Genomic DNA, 21537 nt, shown 5'->3' with positions numbered 1-21537 from the left:
GCAGAGGTCAAGACTGGAGCTAATCACGGGCACTGTGATGCTGGGAAGTTCACACCACCTCCCAAGGGTCCCCCCGTGGGAAGCTCCAACTCGGGCAGCCACCAGCTCCTGCTGCTCCTCACCCAGTAAAGCACAGAGCGCGTGGGCAAGGACCATCACAGATCAACCCTAAGCACACCAGAGGCCTTCAGCTTCCGGAGTAGGTCAGGAAGAAAAGTCATAGGGTCCAAAGAATTTTGACTGCCCCCCCAACACCTTCCATTTCCACCCTTGACATCATGATCTGAATTTCTACTGGTGACACTGGCTGCTCCATCGAGAGAAAAATACCTGGAGGTACTACCCTGGAGAGAAGGGATCACCAAACCCTACCTGCCTTGCACCTTCTTTCCGTTCTGCTCCACCTACCACAGCCCCAACGAGCAGGTCCAAAGGGTCGAGACTGGAAACCAGTCCCCCTTCCTTCCTACCAACTTCTCTTCCCCACTGTCCAGCGAGATGGATTATTTCCGCTGCTCCTCGGCAGGTAGCATGCTCATTTTCCTCCGGCATTTGTGTTTGTTATCCCAGCTGACATCATTTAGTTTGTCAGGTCCTGTGGAGAGCGATCAAGCCAACAGAAAGTGCTCTGGTGTTAATTACACACGGGGTCCTCCACGGCAGTTAGTCCTGCTGATGAGATGCCCTAACACGGCAGCTACACCACTAATTTCATGAAAAATTTAAAAACTAGAGATAAGTACCTAAAAATGAAGGGCAACCTGCTCACAGCCAAGCTGTTGCTGCCCAATGCCGGTGTTTAAAGCCCTACAGAAACAGCAGACCAAAATCTCTAGTCCAGGTTTGCTGCAGTACCACAGCCCTCCTTGAGAAAGCCTGGGGAGAAGCTGCCTCACGCTTGCCGCTTGTACGGGACTCAAACCAAGCTCCACCATCCCTGGTCAGAAATCCCACGGGGTGATCAAGGGTGGAGTCACGAAAGCCATCTCAGCCCCGGGAGCACGCGATCCCACCCATGAAATTCCCGTCCTGGGAAGAAGAAGGTGCAGAGAGACCTGGCTGAGGAGCATCTTTGAAGGATGCCCAGCAAAGGATGGCTTTCATGGCAAGTTCATCGCCCCGTTCTGATCCTGGCACGCGGGGGCAAGAATATCACACCCGGGTGGGCTAGAACGTCCCCAAGAACCTGGAGACGAAGGAGGAAAAGCTCTTGGAGTTGCAGAAGGAGGTGGAGGAAAAGACAATGAGAAGACTCCTCACCGCTTGTTAACAGATGAATGATGCTGCAGGGCGGGGGGCTGCTCGCAGGGAAGCCAGAACGTGGTCCTAATGCCATAGCTATTAAAAAAAATACATATATATATAAAAAACAAAAAAGATTGACAGGCTGCAGAAGTCTGGTAACCCAGAGGTCTCTTACTGAATGGAAAATTTAGCAAGAGAGGGGAAAGAAAACTCAACAACTTCAACTTCTCGACCCCCCTGCTGCATCCTCCCCTCCCTGCTGGCAAATTCCTTCCCAAAGCTTCGAAATTTCTTCGATAATTGCTAAAAGGACCTGTGAACACTTCAGAAATCCCGCGGGGCGAAGGGAGGATTTGGAGGCTTTGGCAAAAGTTTCTCCCGCACAGCGGGGGGAGGGGTTTGCAGGGTTTTTTTGGGTTTTGAAGGTTTTTTTGGGTTTTATTTCCTCGCTTCCGTGGATTTCGCTGCCTGCTCCTACATTTCACACCCGTGAGAACGGGCGGTGGTTTCTGACTACGCGAGGCCACTTTGGCGGCTGAGCGAAAGCAGAGGGGTCTGCTCAGCATCCCACCAATGACAGCTCAGACCAATGACACCCATCCCCACTCCACGTTCATGCTCTCCAGGCTACATAAAACACAAACCAAACCGCTCCACCAAACCCAACCCAACGCGTGGTAGTCCAAGGCCCAAATCCTTCAAACCCCCCCCCCGAGATGCTCTGCAGCTCCAGACCAGAACAGAATCATCTGGATTGGAAAAGACCCTTGAAGATCATCGAGCCCAGTCACCAACCCAACACCAAAGCCATCACTTAACCATCATTAAACCACATCCCCAAGCACCACGTTCATGCGTCTTCAGTCCCTCCAGGGATAGTGACTCTAACAGCTTCCCCTCAACCAACCCAAGGCGTGGTGGTCCAAGACCCGAACCATTTGAAACCCCCCTGAGATGCTCTGCAGCTCCAGACCAGGACAGAATCATCTGGGTTGGAGAAGACCCTTGAAGATCACCGAGCCCAATAACCAACCAAACACCAACGCCATCACTAAGCCACGTCCCCAAGCACCACGTCCACGTATCTTCAATCCCTCCAGGGATGGTGACTCAACAGCTTCCCAGGGCAGCCTCTTCCAGCGCTTCACAGCCCTTTTTGGTGAAGAAATTGTTCTTAATATCTAAATGAAACCTCCCCTGGTGTAACTTCAGGTCGGTGTCTCATGTCCTACTGCTCAGGGAAAGAGGTCAGCTCCCACCAACATCACTTGGGCATTGCCACCACCAAATGAAAACCCTCCACCCCACTTCTACCTTGATTTCCTTCTTTTAAAACATGCAAAACACCTGCCAGCACTTTGCAATTAGCAAGCAATCAACGGGCAGCCTTAATTCCTCAGCTGCTCCACCCCACTCCCAGTGGCTGCCCTATCACTGGGGGGTCCTGATGTTATCTGGGCCTAACTGGGATGTACTGGGAGCCTGGCCAGGCACCAGGTGGGCGGGCAGGGGGTCTCCCCGCCCCCGGTCCCTGCACCAGGGCTGCGGCCATAGGGTGGGGTGCACTGCTGCTTCCTCCTCCTCCCCCTCTCCCCTCCCTCTTCTTCTTCTCCCCCCTCCCTCTTCTTCTTCTTCTTCCCCTCTCTTCCTCCTTTTCTTCTTTTTCTTTCCCCTCTTCTGCTTCTTCCTCTCTTCTTCTCTCCCCTTTTCCCCCCCTCTTCTTCCTCCTCTTTTTCTGCTTCTCCCCCCCTTCTTCCCCCTCCTCTTCTCCTGCTTCTTCCCCCTCCTCTTCTCCTGCTTTGTCCCCCCTTCTTCCTCCTCCTCTTCTTCTGCTTCTTCCCCCCTTCTCCTCCTTTTTCTGCTTCTCCTCCTCCTCCACTTCTCTCCTCCCCCCCCTCCTCTTCTCCCCCCCTTATTCCCTCCTCCTCCTCCTCTTCTTTTGCTCCCCCCCGCCGCCGCCTCCTCCTCCTCCTCTTCTCCCCCCCCCCCCCCCCCCTCTTCTTCTGTCTCCTCCCCTCCTCCTCCTCCTCCTCCCCTGCGCGGAGCCGGGGCGGGGCGGCCCCTGCGGCAGCGGCTCTCCCGGTCCCGGCGGCTCCGTTCCCCGGCGGGGCCGGAGCTCTCCCGGCCATGGACGGCGGGGGAAGGGCCGGAGCGGGGCGGGGGCGGCCGCCGGCCTAGGCTGCCCCGGGGGAAGGTGAGCGGGGGGCCCGGGGGGCGGGAGGGAGCGGTCCCCCCCTTTCCCCGCATCCTCCTTCGCCCATCGCCGCATCCGAGCATCACGGATGCTCCCACCGCGAAGATGCTCTCGGCGCTCGGCATCGCGGAGGGGCAGGAAGGGGCAAGAAGGAGGGGCGCGGGGGGGGGGGGCAAGAAGAAGGAGCGCGGGGGGGGCAAGAAGAAGGGGCAAGAAGGGCCCGGCGGGGCAAGAAGGGCACGGAAGGGGAAGAGGGCGTGGAAGGGACCCGCTCACAGAGCGAGGATTTTCCCTTTTATGATTTATTCCCCCCCCCCCCACCCCAACTCTTGACAAATTGCAGTGTCATTGCCGGGTGGGCACCCCGCCGCGGCTCCCCGTTTTCCGGGGCTTCGCCCCAAGGAAGGAGCCAGGTGGGACCCCCACCCTGGCTGCTGCAGGCGAGGATGCGGGTGGAGCTGTCGGCTGTGGAGCAGGGGGGGGTTTTACGGGTTCCTGGCGGGCGGTTTGGGGTCACCGGAGCAATGGCTGCCAGTGCTTTTCGGGGGATATTATTCTTCGTTTCCTTCTTTTCCGCATGCCGGGTTCGCGATCCCATTCTTCACAGGGTCCTGAGCGCGGTGCGAAAGGCCGCGGCAAACTGGCAATGGCCACCGGCGTCCGCACCCCAGCAGAGAGAAACCCCCCTTTCTGGGGCTCGGTTGCGGCGGGAGCGCGGCGCCTTCGGGCTCAGGGCGGGGGGTGACAGCGTTGTCATTGGGGCGGGCGAAGGCGATGCTCCGCCGCGGAGACCGCGAACGCCAGGCTGGGTGGGCTCGAGCGGGGGGAACCGATGGCGTGGCAGAGGGGTTGGGGGGGCTTCGTCACCCGGAGAAACCCGTTTGAAAATGGGGCTGTGTGGTAGCAAAGAAAGATTTTTTTATTATTATTTAATTTATTATTATTCTTTTTTATATTCATATTTATTCTTTTTTTGCTCTGAAAGAGCCCCAAAATCTCCCGTCGCAGCCGGGTGTTCCTTTCCGCAGTCTGCAGCGGGAGGTGTGCGAGTGAAAACTCTTGCTATGAGGCACGTTGGGTGGCTTCACCTGATTTAAAACCTCAAAAACACCCCCTCTTATCTTTTCATTTTTAAAAAAAAAAAAAGCAGCAGTGGGGAGCGGTCGCGCTTCACGCTCAATTTTTTTTTTTTTTAAATATGGTTGGAGGATCACAATTCACAGGCAGCTGGCCGTTATTTTTTTCCTATTCCTCCCCCACCTTTTCATAATTTAGGAAGAAATTATACACTCTTAATCTTCCGTATCGTCTCCCGCGTTGGTAACCCGGGGCGACTCCGAGATCGCCACGGCGTTTTTCTCTCTGCTACCGACCGGCTCGTGGGACGCCGGAGGATTTTTCTCCGCGAGAGGGCCCGTTCCGCACCCGGTGTCGGGGACGGAGCTGCCGCGCGCTGGACCCACGCCGTAGTGGGTGGGAAAAATCTCATCCCCCCCCGCCCAGTGATGCTTCCAGGGCTGTTTTGGGGGTGGTCGGGGTGTTTTTGGGGTTGCGTATGGTTCTAACCTGGTGTTGGTAGCGCGGCGTGAGGAATCGCTCGGAAGGAGTCCCGCGCTGCTGCGGTTGGGATTGGCGATGCCGTTGCCCGCAATCTTCCATCGGGAAGGAGTGGTGGGTTTAGGATGCTCCTCGTTGCCGTGGGTGGAGATGTCCCACCTGGAGCTAAGCGGCGAGCGGTGGGTGTCGCAAGGACGGCATTCCCTCCGGCGGGTTGGCCGGCAACGTTCGCCCTTCCAGTTCGCAGGCCGGAGCTGGCGGTTTCGCGCCGTGGAGTAGTTGTTCTTGCTCCAAACGAGGTGGTTAACAGGGGTTCATTGCTGGAGAACCTGTTGGGTAAGGAGAAGGTCCGTTATGATCATCTCCTCTCCCCCGCTGCCAGAAAGCTCCACCAAAGAGTTCCTGCATTGAGCTCTTTGCTTCTGGTGAGGGTGGAGGGCTGCTCTTCAGAAAGAGATCCACGATCCTGGCCTGCAGAGCAAGGCAGAGGTTCCAGCGTGTCCTCTGTAGACCTGACCAAGGGCCTGGGTGGCTGCGAGACCAAGGTCTCCGGGGGTGCTGTGCTATGGGTGCCAGGAACTTTGGAAGGCATCTTGTCGAATTAGCAACTTGGCAGCCCGGAGCTTAGGAGGCGTTGGCTCTTGGCAGGCAAAGTGGAAGCGGCGTGTTCACCTCTCGTTTGTTGGCCTCCAAAGCAGAACTTCTTGCTCGGGTAGAGCAGGTTCTGCCGTTCCTGGTGGGGTTGCTCCTGAGAAACGTGCTCCCAAAGAAGCGCGGACCACGGGTGTTTAGGGCGAGAGGCAATGGCCTCGTGTTGCATCGGGGGAGGTTTGGATTGGATATTATGAAAAATTTCTTCACTGAGAGTGATGAGGCATTGGAACGGGCTGCCCAGGGTGGTGGTGGGGTCCTCATCGCTGGAGGCGTTCAAAAACCATGTAGACATGGCCCTTGGGGACCTGGTTTAGCAGGCAGGGTGCTGGTGGGTTGATGGACTTGATCTTGGAGGTCTTTTCCAACCTTCATGATTCAATGACTCTATAAGGGCACTGGAGAGGAGGAGGCTGAGGGGAGACCTTCTTGCTCTCCACAATCACCTAAAAGGAGGTTGTGGCGAGGCGGGTGTTGGTCTCTTCTCCGCTGCAACAAGCAATAGGACAAGAAACGGCCTCAGGTTGCGTCAGGGGACGTTTTGGTTGGATATTTGGAGAAATTCCTTTACTGAAAGAGTGGTCAGGCATTGACCCAGGCTGCCCAGGGCAGTGGTGGGGTCCCCATCCCTGGAGGGGTTCACAAACCGTGTAGACGTGGTGCTTCAGGACATGGTTTAGCAGGCAGGGTAGTGTTGGATTGGCGGTTGGACTTGATGATCTCAGAGGTCTTTTCCAACCTTCTTGATTCTACGATTCTACATAGCGTGTCTCGTCATGATTTGGTCTTTTTTTTTGGTGATTCAGGGTTTTGGTTTCTCTCCAGAACGGACGTTCTTTTTGGATAATTCAGCTTCTGGTTGTAGCCGCTGACGTTCCCCCTTTGGAGGGGAGAGTTTGCCCAGAGCGAGGTTTGTTCCCAATCAGCCCTTCTCCACCACTCGGAGACCAAGGACCTTCGCAGCTGGAGGTCCTGGTAGGGGTGAAGGAAAGAAATTGCAGACTTCTGTTATTTGCTTTTTTTTTTTTCCCAAAATATGGAATTTACTGGACTTCTCCCTGTCCTAACTCCTGGATTTCTTTTTTTTTTTTTTTATCCCCCATCTTTCTTGCAAAAGCTTCTTTTTCTTTTGGAGATTCAGAAAAACCAGGCAGGGAACTTCGAGCTTTTCCTGATCTTTTCTCAACCAGCTCTACTCGCCAGCTCTGGTGGTGGTGGGCGTTTGGAGTGGGCTTTCCTGCAGACGGTCAGTGAAATGGTACGGGGACAGCTTCTCCGCCTGTCAAGTAACCCCTGATTGGGCTGATTGGGTTACTTGCTCCTTGATAAAAAAAAAAGAAATAAAACATATGATTTGCTTGAATTAATTGGGTAATAAATGACTGGACATAGATATTATATATTGGCCAAGAAGGCCAATGGGATCCTGGGGTGCATCAAGAGGAGTGTGGCCAGCAGGTCAAGGGAGGTTCTCCTCCCCCTCTGATCTGCCCTAGTGAGGCCCCATCTGCAGTGCTGTGTCCAGTTCTGGGCTCCCCAGTCCAAGAAAGACGAGGAGCTACTGGAGAGAGTCCAGTGCTGGGCTCCCCAGTTCAAGAACGACGAGGAGCTACTGGAGAGAGTCCAGTTCTGGGCTCCCCAGTTCAAGAAAGATGAGGAGCTACTGGAGAGAGTCCAGTTCTGGGCTCCCCAGTTCAAGACAGACGAGGAGCTACTGGAGAGAGACACTGAATGCTCAGGTGAGGGTGGTGCAGGAGGCTTTCCACGTGGGCTCCTTGCTTGGTCAGAGGCTGTGGATGACGCAGGAGATGGAGGGACGAAAGCTGAACGCTTCCCATTGCATCCGCAGATAGGAGAGCGCGTGTGTGCACCTCAACCGACCCCTGGTCTCCACCACAGAAGGTTTTTAGGTCCTAATGGTCATGGTTGAAATGAAGGTGAACTTCACTGGTGTGGGGCAAGCAATGTTTCCTTCGCTGCTTGAATCATAGACTCATAGACTGGTTTGGGTTGGAAGGGACCTTGAAGATCATCTGGTTCCAACCCCCCCCGCCATGAGCAGGGACATCTTCCATCAGCCCAGGGTTCTCAGAGCTCCATCCAACCTGGCCTTGAACCCTGCCAGGGAGGGGGCAGCCACAGCTTCTCTGGGCAACCTGGGCCAGTGTTTGACCACCCTCATGGGGAAGAGTTTCCTCATATCTAATCTAAATCTGCCCTCTTCTAGTTTAGAGCCATTCCCTCTTGTCCTATCACTCCACACCCTTGTGAAAAGCCCCTCTCCATCCTTCCTGCAGGCCCCTCCAGGTACTGGAAGGCTGCTCTAACTTGGCTCCAGCTGGGTTCCCACTTCTTGCTCCCGCTGTCGCAGGTGGCCTCTGTCCGGAGAAGGGTTCACGTGTTGGTTGTCCCTGGGAGGGAGGAAAAATCGGGGTTCTGGTAGATCACGGCAAGATGAAGGCATCTCCTCAGGGTTCACAGATAGGCCACTCACCAGCCCAGAAATTGAGATTATTATTATTATTTTTTTCCGCCCCGCGTGTTGGTCGCCAGCCGGCTGGTGGGCTGCCTGGGGGGGGGGGAGCACGGGCTCGCAGCAGGCGTTTCCCGTGGGATTAATTTTGGAGAACGGGGGAGGGGGGAAGAGTCACCCGCATGGAAGACTTCTTGCCAGCGTAACAGGGGAAACGTTTCAGTGGGCTGAAGAAAGGGCATTTTGTTGCGATGGGAAATAGTGGACAAAGGAGAACTCGAGAAGCTGCACTGTTGTTTGGGTTTTTTTTAATTTTTTGTGCTTTTCCTTTAATTTTTTTTGCAACTAAGAGAACCTCCACTCTTCTCTCTTCCGATGCGAAACTCCGATTCCTTTCCTAGCAGAGCAATTAGCCTGGGAAAACCGGCAACGCTCAGCCCCAGAGTGGCAGGAGGTCACCCTGGAGCGGAGCGTCTCCGAGATATGTGCATATTCCTCTCTAATCAGCGACAATCACGCTCCCAGACGAGTTTCTAGGGCCGCTGAACCTCTGCTGACCCCGTCATACACACGAGTGCCATCTCCCCCCTCCTTCCTCTGCTCCCCGTGCTTTCCCTGTTCTCGTTCCAGGCTGAATTATGAATATTTTTATGGATGCTCTGTCACGCCCAGCCAGTTTCAGCCAGGCTTTTGCAACAGAAAGGTGGGAAGTTCTGGCTGCGCTGGATCCAGCGAGTCCTGGCCAGGCTGGAGAGTTGGGCGCAGAGGAACCTGATGAGGTTCAACCAGGGCAAGGGCGGGGTCCTGCCCCTGGGGAGGAACAACCCCAGGCACCAGGACAGGCTGGGGGGGACCCGCTGGGAGCAGCTCTGTGGGGAGGGACTGGGAGTGCTGGGGGACGACAGGGTGACCCTGAGCCAGCAGCGTGCCCTGGCTGCCAAGAAGGGCAACGGGATCCTGGGGTGCATGAGGAGGAGGGTGGGCAGCAGGGCGAGGGAGGTTCTCCTCCCCCTCTGCTCTGCCCTGGGGAGGCCCCATCTGGAGTCCTGTGTCCAGTGCTGGGCTCCCCAGTTCAAGAACGATGAGGAGCTACTGGAGAGAGTCCAGCAGAGGGCTGCGAGGATGAGGAGGGGACTGGAGCATCTCTGCTACGAGGAGAGGCTGAGGGAGCTGGGCTTGTTCAGCCTGGAGAAGAGAAGGCTGAGAGGGGACCTTAGAAATGCCTACAAATATCTGCAGGGTGGGGGTCAGGAGGATGGGGCCAGACTCTGTCCAGTGGTGCCCAGCGACAGGACAAGGGGCAACGGGCACAAACTGGAGCAGAGGAAGCTCCAGCTGAACCCGAGGAAGAACTTCTTCCCTCTGAGGGTGATGGAGCCCTGGCCCAGGCTGCCCAGGGAGGCTGTGGAGTCTCCTTCTCTGGAGATATTCCAGCCCTGCCTGGCCGCAGTGCTGTGCAGCCTGCTCTGGGTGACCCTGCTTGGGCAGGGGGTTGGGCTGGGTGACCCCAGAGGTCCCTTCCAACCCCACCATGCTGGGATTCTGTGAAGTTTTTGTTAATCTGTGGTCTTGTCCAGTGTTGGCAGCGTGTTCTTGTCCAAGGCGCTCTCAAGCGCACCCTTCACGCCATCTTAGAGAAGCATTTTGTGGTACCTTGGTGTGATTCTTCTCAGGGAGTCTATCGGAGCAGCCGGACGTGACTTTGTGCCTCTCCTTAGTGCTCCGTCTCAACGATGTCAGAGCGGCTTGTGGTACCAGGGCACATCTCAAGGGTGATGACTTCCTGCTGCGCTGGTCCTTAAAGGGTGCCGGTCACGTTGACCTCCGCCTGCCTTTGAACTTCGCAAGCTGGGAAGTTCTGGAGTCGCGGGGAGGAGCGGAGGCGATTGGAGGTAGGAGGGAGACAGGCAGGCAGCTCATAAAAATGCTTTTAAATTGCTGCGCTAAAAGAGTTCGTAGCTTGTGCCCACGTCGCTGACGGGCGGGGGCTTCTTTGGTGTCTAACGTGAGGTGGAATCAACCCTGAGACAGACGTGCTTTGTGTTTTGGAGGTGTATTTGTCTGTCTGATCTCTGTGATGGATGCTGGGAGCCCTGGCTGTGATGAAAATAATGTGTATTGATCGGAGGAGGTCTTCCGGGCTCCGGTTTAGCAAAGTCAGCGACTTGGTTTCGAGCACAGGCAAATCCGCTCGCCGCGGTGGGTGAGCAGCAGGTGAAATGCACGTTGGCGCAGAGGAGCACGTCTGAAACGGTGTCGAGGAGGAACGTTCGTGTGGGGAACTGGTGTTGTTCTGCTCATGGTGTTCACATCTCCTGTACATCACCGTGAAATGGTGGCGTGACTTCTGCTTGGACTCTGTAGCTGTACATAAGCAAGACGGAGCTGGAAGGCGCAGCCTGGCTCTCATGTTGGAAGATGACCTTCCGCGTTCCTGCTGAAGTCTCTCCATTTGTGGTGCTAGCTTGCTTAGGTTGCTTTGCCAGATGACCTTTATCTTCAGAAAGAGCTTCTTGCTCATTCTTCCCGTCTCTGAAAGCGGTTTGGACTTAGCCGATTGCTTCAGGTCACAACTGATGCCAGAGAGAAGCATGGTCTGGGGGTTGGACCAGACAACCTTTGGAGGTCTCGTTCCAGCAGAAATTTTTCTGTGGATTCCTTAAACAGTAGCATTTTCTTGGTGTGCTCCGTGCTAGGCTTTCATATCTCCACGTAATAAATAATACTGGGAAACATTGCTCTCGCGGCGTGGTTGCTGGTTGCAAGCCAAGTCTGGACAAGAGGTCGTGTAGCTACATGGCCAGAAACCCAACCTTGTGTGACAAACGGTGTCCCCGAGCGCGGCTGGGGCTGGGGCTGCGTCTGCCACAGCTGGTGGTTCCTGCCGGAAAGCTGGTTCATGTCCTCCAAATGCGTAACATGGTGAGCCATAATTTATCTGCAAGGTGCTGCGGGTGGGCATACGTAAAACCAGACTTGTTCTGAGCTCGAGCCCTGCCCTGTGTGGGGGTTAAACCTGAGGAAAAGGTTGAGGAGATGGATTTGGCACCAGCCGAGTCTTCTGCGAGCCTTGGATCCGCTGCCTTGTTGTGCCTGGAAGCAACGCAGGTTGTTCTCTAGGAGAAGACCTCGCAAGGAGAGGCCACCGCCGCTTGGCAGGAGGTCTATGATGGCTGCAAAGCAGCTGAGCCTCCTTCAGGACCCACAAAGTTGAGTAGCGAAAGGGCAGCAGGCTCCCTCCGTTGAGGGCCTCCAGGGATTTCTTTGCTGTCACAGCGGGGTCGAAAAGCTACGTGTTTCCTCCTCTTCGTTGTTTTGAAACACTGATTTATTTAGAACCGTTGCTGGAATTGAACCTGTTTCTCCTCGCTCCGCTTCACCCCGAGAGCCTGGAGGTGCAGAACCGCTCTTTGCTTCCAGCTGGAACAAAGCAGGCTTCCCGGTGTGGGTTCCCCGGGTGATGTTCCCATGAATTCAGAAATAGTGGAGCTTGGAGCGGCCGTCTGTCCCGCTCAGCTGCTGCCGCGGTGAAAATACGTGCGGAACCCCCTCTTTCCAGCACGAAGAGAGCGTGAGTTCCCTTCGTGCCGAGCACGCTCGAAGCAGCAAGGGGCCTTTGAGGGGTTCTTGCTTCTCCAGCGGCTTGTCAGGAATAGTCTTTATTAGACAAGGGTTCTCGGAGCAACATCATTTCCATATTTTTCTTTTTTTAAACTGAAAAATGAGACGGGTAGGATGAGCGGTGGTAGGCAGAGCTCTACGCTGCCCATCAAAGGGATGGGTGGTAACGCCGCCTTGAGGAAGGCTCTTCCATCTACCTTCAAGGGGTTGGTTGGCGTCAGGGGGCTGGTTGGCATCAAGGGGTTGGTTGGTGTCGTAGCTTCTCATGATTCATTAATGAGGGGTGACCTTCTCACAGTCTGCACCTTCCTCAAGGTGGGCAGTGGAAGGGAAGCCACTCGTCTCCGCTTTCTGGTGACCAGCGGTGGGACACGAGGGAAGAGAATGGGGCTGCGGCAGGGGAAGTTCAGATTGGACATGAGGAAAAGGTTCTTCAGAGAGGGAGCGGTTGTCATTGGGGTAGGCTCCCCAGGGAAGTGGTCATGGCACCAAGCCTGTCAGAAGTCAAGGAGCATCTGGATGATGCTCTTAGTCAGATAGTTTAATTTCGGGTAGTCCTGCAAGGAGGAGGGAGTTGGGCTCGATGATCCTTGTGGGTCCCTTCCAACTCAAGATCGATGATGATATGATTAAACCAGAACTGGAATTGAAGAGGAAGCTGAATGGGCGTGGGGGGTGTTTTGATGCGAATAGGAGCTTGCTTGAGGGTCGATGTCCACGCGAAACACCAAGATCCGTGCATTCTTCATGCAAAGTGGGTTACAAGTGCTTTTGGTCTTCAAGATCTACGGTATAAAATCTCTGGGTAACATGGCAGAGCGTAGCTCGCTCCTTATCTCCCACAAACTCTGCTTGAAGTGTGTGGAGGATAAGGTGGACACCTTGTCTGGGCTTGTCCTTCCAAACTGACCATGCCTGTGGCAGCCCACAGACGCAAGCGGAGCCTCCTGGCTTATCCAGCCCTTTCCTTTTCCCACCCCCCCGCAGTTCTTCCTTCTCTCGCCGTGACCAGAAGCCACTTCTGCATCTGGAATTCCAGACTCCTCAACCCACCCGAGCGTGGATCCCTTTCACCGAGTTCCCCCGGCGTTCTTGGCGCCAGCAGCAGCAGAGAGAGAAACCCCAGCAGAGCGTTCCGGCCTGGCGCGCTCGGATTATCGCAGAGCTACGGGTTTCGCTGCATTGGCACATTTTCCTTCCGTTCTTATTTCTTCCGCCGTGAAAGGCGAGACGCGTCAGCGACACCGAAGCAGGTCGTGAGCATTGAGTTGTGTCCACTTAGTGCTGGTTCTTCTGTATTATTTTCAAGCCCGAAGTGTGTGGTGTTCGTTTCGTAGGGGTTTTTTTGCATCAAAGTTGTGGTCTAGGCTGGCCAAGTTCTCCTGATTTAAGGTGAATTGCGGGCAGGTGGACAGAGAGGTTGAATTTGTGGATATTTTCTTACCAGGCTGAACGGCCAGAGCACCAAGGAGCAACTAAATAGTAAGATTTTTATTTTTTCTAAGCCCAGTGCTTCCTGCTGAAAAGCTGGCTCCTGAATCCTTTGAATTCCCGTGAATAGCGGGATGCCCCAGGGCTGGATGCGTGCTAGTGGGTTCCCCTGGTTTCATCTTGCCAGGGGACATCTGCATGAGAATGGGCAACAGCACCGCGTTGTTGCGTACGGATTCCTGTGCCAGAACGAATTGGCCTTGCTGGTGTAATTAATGCAAAGGAAAGGAGGAGATGGTGGCCGCTGCCGCCTTGCGTCGCGGGAAGCCGCTTGACCGTGGGTCTTGACCCGGTGTTGCGTCGCGGGAAGCCGCTTGACCACGGGTCTTGACCCAATGTTGCATCGCGGGAAGCCGCTTGGCTGCGGTCTTGACCCGGTGTTGGCTGGGATGTGCGGGAGAGGGACCTTTGTCCGTGTGGCTCTGGGAAAGCTGCCGCCTTTTCTCACAGCTTCTTTACTTTTTGGCTTTTACTCACTCTGCCTTGTTGAGTTGAACATTTCGGATCCGCCTGTTTTCTTGCTCATGGGCGGCTGAAGATGAGGAAGAACTTCTTCCCTCTGAGGGTGATGGAGACCTGGCCCAGGCTGCCCAGGGAGGCTGTGGAGTCTCCTTCTCTGGAGATATTCAAGCCCCGGCTGGACATGGTCCTGTGCAGCCTGCTCTGGGTGACCCTGCTTGGGCAGGGGGTTGGGCTGGGTGACCCCAGAGGTCCCTTCCAACCCCGACCAGTCTGTGATTCTGTGACATCCTACCACGCGCGAATGTTTGGAGCTGTTCAGGCCATTCCAAATGACTCCCTCTTTTTTTTTTTTTATCTCAGTGCTTCACCAGATGCTCAGGTTACCCCAGCACAGGTCGTCTTCAGGTCAAGTTTTACCCCTGAAACGCTTTCGTTATATTTTAGGGTGACTGATGTCAGCAGCGTATGATTTGTTGGGTTTTCCCCTTTTTCTGGACCTCTGTCTAGGTCAGAGAGTTGCTAGGCTGGATGCGTTGCCCAGAAATTACTTGTATTAAGGAAAGAAAAATAAAACGCAAATAAAGGAGACAATAAAATACAAAGAAAGGGTCAGCAAGGCTCTGTTTCTTCAAGGTAGCTGGAGGGTCTCCTCGCCCTGCGCCTTGAGGGTCTTGTGGAGGTTTGATCTGTTCTCATGACAAAGCTGTGAATTTGTTTCTCCCCTCTCTTTATTAAATGAAAACGTTCTTCCCTGAGTCACCACAACCAAGATCTGAATTGCAAATTAGGTTCCACGGGAGAAGAAGAGGGGGTTCCCCAGCCCCCTGACTCATCACGCCCGAGCAGAGGGAATCGGTAGCGCTCTTCAAGGAGCCGGGATGGGGAGGAACAAACGAAGCCGGGTGCTTTTCCCGCGTTAATGTAGCCGAGGATCGGCGCTTGGCTCGCTGTTCTCTGAAACGAAATGCCTCTTCCAGGAATATTTTGATTACAGCTCTGGGCCGTCTGCGGATCCTGAGCTCATTCCTGTCGGCTGATTTCATAATTTCTTCCCCTGAACTTCCAATTTTGCACCCACACCTTACTAATTAGCGGAGCTCCGAGCACCGACAGGGGGAGTTCTTTGGCAAACGTTCAGGTTTCAGACAAGAGCTTGGCAGAGATGGGCGGAAAAGTGGAGGATGCAGAAGAACGGAGGTACCGCGAATTGTTCGGATGGCATTTAGGGGTCCTGTTCCTCCTCCTGCGCTTAATTAGGAATGAAATCTGCTTTTCTGCCACAGATGTTATATATGGGACTTATGTATACTGCTGCTGAAGTCGAGCCTTTCTTTGCCAGTATGTTACACTCGCTTGGTGAGCCACCATAGCAGCCACCACCAGCACCGTAAAAATCCCGAAAAACGAGCTAGAGGTGACGATGGGTGGTCTCCAGGTGGGAGAGAAGCTACTGGAGAGAGTCCAGTTCAGGACTCCCCAGTTCAAGAAAGATGAGGAGCTACTGGAGAGAGTCCAGTGCTGGGCTCCCCAGTTCAAGCAAGACGAGGAGCTACTGGAGAGAGTCCAGCAGAGGGCTGCGAGGATGAGGAGGGGACTGGAGCATCTCTCCTGCGAGGAGAGGCTGAGGGAGCTGGGCTTGTTCAGCCTGGAGAAGAGAAGGCTGAGAGGGGACCTTAGAAATGCCGATCAATAGCTGCAGGGTGGGGGTCAGGAGGACGGGGCCAGACTCTTCCCAGTGGTGCCCAGCGACAGGACAAGGGGCAACGGGCACAAACTGGAGCAGAGGAAGCTCCAGCTGAACCCGAGGAAGAACTTCTTCCCTCTGAGGGTGCTGGAGCCCTGGCCCAGGCTGCCCAGGGAGGCTGTGGAGTCTCCTTCTCTGGAGATATTCCAGCCCCGCCTGGCCGCGGTGCTGTGCAGCCTGCTCTGGGTGACCCTGCTTGGGCAGGGGGTTGGGCTGGGTGACCCCAGAGGTCCCTGCCACCTTGCCATGCTGGGATTTGGAGTCGTTGTTTTATTTAGACGAGGATGGGAATCAGGGGAGCTGGATGCGGGGCGTGGAGGGACGGAGCCCGTTGGGAACATCTGCAGGAATCAGTGGGTTGACCTGTTGGTTTTTTGCTTTAAGATGTAGATCGGCCCCGTCCAGGAAGAGTGAAAGTGACTGTCCTTGTCGTGCTTCTGATTTGCTGGGTGTGGGGAGGGGGTGGTTGGGTTTGGGGGTTTTGAGGGGGGACAGGTGTCTCTCTTTTATTTTTTCTTTTTTTTTTTTTCTCTTCTTTGCGAGTATGTGCTTGTGTGCATGGTGGGTGTTGGGTTGGGTTTTGGTTTGGCTGTCGGGTGTTGGGTTGGGTTTTGGTTTGGCTGTTGGGTTTTGGTGGGTTTTTGAGGGTGTTTTTGGTGATTTTTTGTGTTTGTTTGCGTGTGGAGGGTGTTTTGGTTTGGCTTTTCTTGGGTTTTAGCTCTATCTGCAGCTGTCCTACATAAGCTGCTGAACTCGGCAGCTCTGGGAACCAGAGGGTGGGCTGCATCTTTCCCCGGAGGGACCTGGAAGCTGCCGATGTCAGCACACGTAGCCTTGCTTTTAAGGAGGAACGGAGCTGAGATCGGCTTTAACGTTTTGCGCGCTCCCCAAAACGAGCGAAGCCGCTCCGGGTCTGGTTCCTGCTGCGGGAACCTCAGAATTATTTCTGAAGCCAAGTTCGGCTGTGTCAGCACGCTGCTGGAGGTGAATCAGCCCTGACGGAGCCAGAAGTAATTAACCTTGGGCGCAGAGCTGTGCTAACGCGGCTGCACTCCGGTGAATTACAGCGTGAGCAGCTCTGTGCCTGAAGCAGATGTTTTTCCTGCTTGCTCGGAGACCGTTTGGACTTCTCTAGCCCTGTGCTCTGGTGGGGATGCTGGAGAAGAAGCATCCCCTGCCTCTGATAATACTCCACTCTGCCCTAGTGAGGCCCCATCTGCAGTGCTGCATCCAGTTCTGGGCTCCCCAGTTCAAGAAAGATGAGGAGCTACTGGAGAGAGCCCAGCGCAGGGCTACGAGGATGAGGAGGGGACTGGAGGATCCCTCCTCCGAGGAGAGGCTGAGGGAGCTGGGCTTGTTCAGCCTGGAGAAGAGAAGGCTGCGAGGGGACCTTAGAAATGCCTCTAAATATCTGCAGGGTGGGGGTCAGGAGGACGGGGCCAGACTCTTCCCAGTGGTGACCAGTGACAGGACAAGGGGCAACGGGCACAAACTGGAGCAGAGGAAGCTCCAGCTGAACCCGAGGAAGAACTTCTTCCCTCTGAGGGTGCCGGAGCCCTGGCCCAGGCTGCCCAGGGAGGCTGTGGAGTCTCCTTCTCTGGAGATATTCCAGCCCCCCTGGCCGCGGTGCTGTGCCCCCTGCTCTGGGTGACCCTGCTTGGGCAGGGGGTTGGGCTGGGTGACCACAGAGGTCCCTTCCAACTCAGACCATGCTGGGATTCTGTAATACGTGGTCTTGCAGGAGATTCTGTTCCCACCCAGACCTCCCCACCCCAATTTGCAAGGAGCTGACGCTGCTTGGATGCCCTCGTGTTCTTTGGGAAGTCTCCATGCTCCAGCACGTGCTGGCCGATGGGGAACTGATTGACCCGTTGTCTCCGAGTTGATGGTAGGAGGAGAGGGGAGATGTTCAGGCCGTTAGCATGACGGTCTCTGAGTGCTGACTCGATGAGACTGTCAGATCTCATCTATCCACCTGCAGCAAACGTGTTTGGGACACGGGTGGCTTCTGGATTTGCCGTGGTGACCACAGCATGACAAAGTGGATCACAGAATCACAGAATGGTGGGGGTTGGCAGGGACCTCTGGGGTCACCCAGCCCAACCCCCTGCCCAAGCAGGGTCACCCAGAGCAGGCTGCACAGCACCGCGTCCAGGCGGGGCTGGAATATCTCCAGAGAAGGAGACTCCACAGCCTCCCTGGGCAGCCTGGGCCAGGGCTCCGTCACCCTCAGAGGGAAGAAGTTCTTCCTCGGGTTCAGACAGAACTTCCTGTGCTTCAGGGATCTTCAGGGCTTGGTTTGTTCATTTGAAGACCTCGGAGCATCCACGCTTTGTGGCCTGGCATGGTTCACCTGTGTATCGGGGCAACCACAGGGGTCAAACTGTTGGCCATGCTCGCCCGGCAGTGTTTGAAGGCACAGGGGAGCGAGCTCTGCTGGCACGAGGTTACAACGAAGAGGACGATGCTAAATTTGCAGGGGAAGGCTCTTGTGGTTGCCTTCAGACCACACGACGGAAGCAGGCCGTGGTCTCTAAATGGTTGCTGCCCATTGATTCCGCCGTCTGAAAACGGCTGCAGCAAATGAAACGTCCCAACGTCTGGTTTTCTCCGCAGGATTCGATGCTGAAAGGTGAGCGGCTCTCGGACCGCGTGGTCAGAGCGCTGATTAAATGCCCGGCTAACAGACCGCGTGGCCTGACGGCATGCCGTGAGAGGAGATAACGGGCATCGGCAGAGGTTTGCAGCTGGATGCGCTGAGTGTTTTGCGCCCTGGGGGAAGCCCTGTCGTATCTCTGCTGCCTTTGCTGTGGCTTCGTGGGGTGGCGTGGGTGGGGTGGGGGAGGGGAGGGTCTGGTGTAGCGCACTAGGACGCGCAGGCTTGGAGACCGACAGGACGCGCGCGTGGGTGGCACATGGAGCATCCCACCGAGGTGCGACCTATAAATATGCAATAAATATGCAAATGGCTCGTGTGGGTGGTGTGGAGCGGGGCAGATGGAGAATGCGGGTGGCTGAAGTGGCTTTTCCTGCGGTTACGCCGCGTGTGGCTGGGAAAAGGGTTTATTTTCTACCGAGTCTGCGTTGTCCTGATGAGAGCTGTGGGGCTTGGTGCCGCTTCGGGTGGCTTCGTGCGTCTTCAGCAGCGAATTCCCTCCATGCCCAGAGTCTGCAGAGACATCTCCAGAGGGAAGACACTTGATGGCGCGGTGTTTTCCGAAGGAACGTACCCCTCCCCTGGCAAGCATCGGGTGCCAACCCTACACAGCGAGGAGGACAGCAAGGCTTTCTGGTGCTTGGCAGGAACGCTGTGAGAAGTCTCCGTGTCTGGTAGCAGGAGGGGCTCATCCAGACCAGCAGGCTGCCATCTTGGTGAGAAAGACGTCCCAGCGCCATTAAGGTGATGAGCATGACGAAGCCCAGGCGTGTCAGCATCTGGGGAGGAGGACAGCGTGTTTATCAGAGCATGCTGAAATTCTTCCAGCCTTTCACTCCGTGGCGTTGGAGAGATGCCCGCAAGGTCTACAAGACTCCAGCAGCCCGTGGGTGCCTTGGGCGATGGGTTGCAGAGTCCATTAATGGTGCAGAGATCAAATTTGCTCTCTGGGGTTGGTTTGTCTTTGGGCAAAGCTCATGTAGGAGTTCATCACCGGGTCCTCGGAGTGAGCCGGCTTGTGGTGGACTTGGAGATGGCTTCTGCTCGCCGGCTTCTGGTGGGGTCAAGGCTTGGGAAAGCCTTTGCTTGGTTCGTTGTTTCCTTGGGTTTCCAGCAGCTGCGGGAAAGCCGCTTGGGCTCTTTGGGTTTGCGAATAAGATCTCCTGGAAGCAGGAGAAGTGGGAGACGCCGCGCGACTTGGCAAAGGCAGCGACTGGGATCCGGTGAGGGCCACCAATGCTCAGCGGAGAATCAGGATTGACAATTACAGGAGGAGAGGATGGAAAGACTGAAGCAACTGGGCAATGCTGGGACCGGATAGATTTGATGGGGAGTGTCCTGCGTTGGGCAGCCCTACGAATGCCGTGGAGGAAGCTCTCCGTGGACAAGCCTGAACCCTCTGGAAAAGCAGCGCAACTTTGCACTTTTTCCTTTATTTTTCTTGGCTCGGTACAAGACTCACCAGCTGCCATCTTTTAGGGCTACGAGGATGATGAGGGGACTGGAGCATCTCTCCTACGAGGAGAGGCTGAGGGAGCTGGGCTTGTTCAGCCTGGAGAAGAGAAGGCTGAGAGGGGACCTTAGAAATGCCGATCAATATCTGCAGGGTGGGGGTCAGGAGGATGGGGCCAGACTCTTCCCAGTGGTGCCCAGCGACAGGACAAGGGGCAATGGGCACAAACTGGAGCAGAGGAAGCTCCAGCTGAACCCGAGGAAGAACTTCTTCCTCTGAGGGTGACGGAGCCCTGGCCCAGGCTGCCCAGGGAGGCTGTGGAGTCTCCCTCTCTGGAGATATTCCAGCCCCCCTGGACACGGTGCTGTGCAGCCTGCTCTGGGTGACCCTGCTTGGGCAGGGGGTTGGGCTGGGTGACCCCATAGGTCCCTGCCAACCCCTGCCGTGCTAGGATTTGGGGATTTTTTTTGGTAAACTGAATGTTCTTGAATAATGAGGAGGAAAGGGTTGATCTTTACCTCGTGTGCCTTCTTCTTTGCCTGGGAGAACAGAGGAATTTTACTTAAGGGTTTCATGAACGCTTCTCAAGGTGATATAATCGTTCGTGTGAGACCCAGAGACCTCGCGAAGGGGCTCTTCATGAGCCCTTTCCACTCTAATTTCATAGAACAGCGGCCGGGATGGTGCTTTTCACCTATTAAAGCAGCACTTCTGACCCCAAATTAACACCTGGCTGTGAGCCGAGGGGCCATTTTGGCGGCAGCGACCATCGGCGAGGGCGAGAGCCCGCGTCTGGGCTCGGCGTAGTCGGCCGCGGGTTCGCCGCGCTCGCTCGGCGTACGCTGCCCCACAGCACCGCGCTGCCGTCTTCCCGCTTAACGAGCATCCTTCAGCTGGAGCACCCTCTGCTCTGCCCTCTTGACGCGCTCGCGTCCTTGCCCTCTTCAGCCGCGATAATTATACGCCACGAGCCGTAAATGGAGGCCCCTCTGCTCCTCGGTCAAAGACGCGACTCCGATACTTATCCGAGCAGAATGATGAGACAGCGTCGGCCCTTGGAGTGCCCTCTGCCCCCAGGATCGTTAATCCATTATGGTCTTTGGATAATTCGTCTGGCCCTTGGCAGTGTGATGTTAACGGGACGCTCTCGGAGCTGCGGACTCGCTCGTGTCACTTGCTCAACGGAGCGACGATCGCTTCGTCGTTGCGAGGAACGCGCCACTTGCGTGACGTCGTGCCGCGGGTTTGAGGTCCAGCTTTGGTTTCGTGCTCCAGGTGAAGCCCTGCCCGACCGGAGCGAAGATGCCCTGGCATCTCTCTCCCGGACGACGGCCGGCTGTTGCGTGGTAGCAACCCGGGTTGGACGCGGCGCTCTGCTTCCGCGCCAACCACCCCGACTTACGGCCGTCCACGTGCAGGAGAGGAGTCGTGGGCAAGTTGTGTCTCGAGTGGCTTCGCGTTGGAGATCTTGGCCAGGTCAACCTTAAACCAGGGTCCACCGGGGATCTTGACACTGGATGACGTCTCAGCATCATCATCATAGCATCATAGATCTTGAGTTGGATCATCGAGCCCAGCTCCCTCCTCCTTGCAGGACTACCTGAAATTAAACCATCTGACGAAGAGCATCATCCAGATGCTCCTTGAACTCTGACAGGCTTGGTGCCATGACCACTTCCCTGGGGAGCCTACCCCAATGACAACCACTCTCTCTCTGAAGAACCTTTTCCTCATGTCCAATCTGAACTTCCCCTGCCGCAGCCCCATTCTCTTCCCTCGTGTCCCACCGCTGGTCACCAGAAAGCGGAGACGAGCGGCTTCCCTTCCACTGCCCACCTTGAGGAAGGTGCAGACTGCGAGAAGGTCACCTCTCATTAATGAATCATTAGAAGTCTTGTCTTGTTTTTGCCTGACGATGGACGTCTCTCCTTGGGCTTTTCAACATCTGCAGCTTGCCGAGCTGAGCTCCGTTTTAGGCCCACACCATCAT

The 21537-nt window shown here is 55.6% G+C and overlaps 1 protein-coding gene across 3 annotated transcripts in view; it reads left to right on the top strand.

Moving 5' to 3' along the window:
• Positions 1 to 3298: 3298 nt before the first annotated feature.
• LOC142365398 (leucine-rich repeat and fibronectin type III domain-containing protein 1-like protein) overlaps positions 3299 to 21537 on the top strand; it is a 29575-nt gene continuing 11336 nt past the window's right edge. For 2 of the 3 annotated variants that reach the window (XM_075446145.1, XM_075446144.1), the window contains exon 1: positions 11005 to 11042. In XM_075446145.1, the coding sequence (XP_075302260.1) occupies positions 11020 to 11042 (23 nt within the window). In that variant the 5' untranslated portion in view covers positions 11005 to 11019. Of the gene's footprint in view, positions 3440 to 11004; positions 11043 to 21537 lie in introns of those variants that run through there. The other variant, XM_075446147.1, reaches the window with a different exon arrangement.

The sequence above is a fragment of the Opisthocomus hoazin genome, chromosome 39 (assembly GCF_030867145.1).
Source record: "Opisthocomus hoazin isolate bOpiHoa1 chromosome 39, bOpiHoa1.hap1, whole genome shotgun sequence".
NCBI classification, from domain to species: Eukaryota; Metazoa; Chordata; class Aves; order Opisthocomiformes; family Opisthocomidae; genus Opisthocomus; species Opisthocomus hoazin.
The sequence above is the reverse complement of the archived record's forward strand: the minus strand, read 5'-3'. Positions and strand labels throughout refer to the sequence as shown.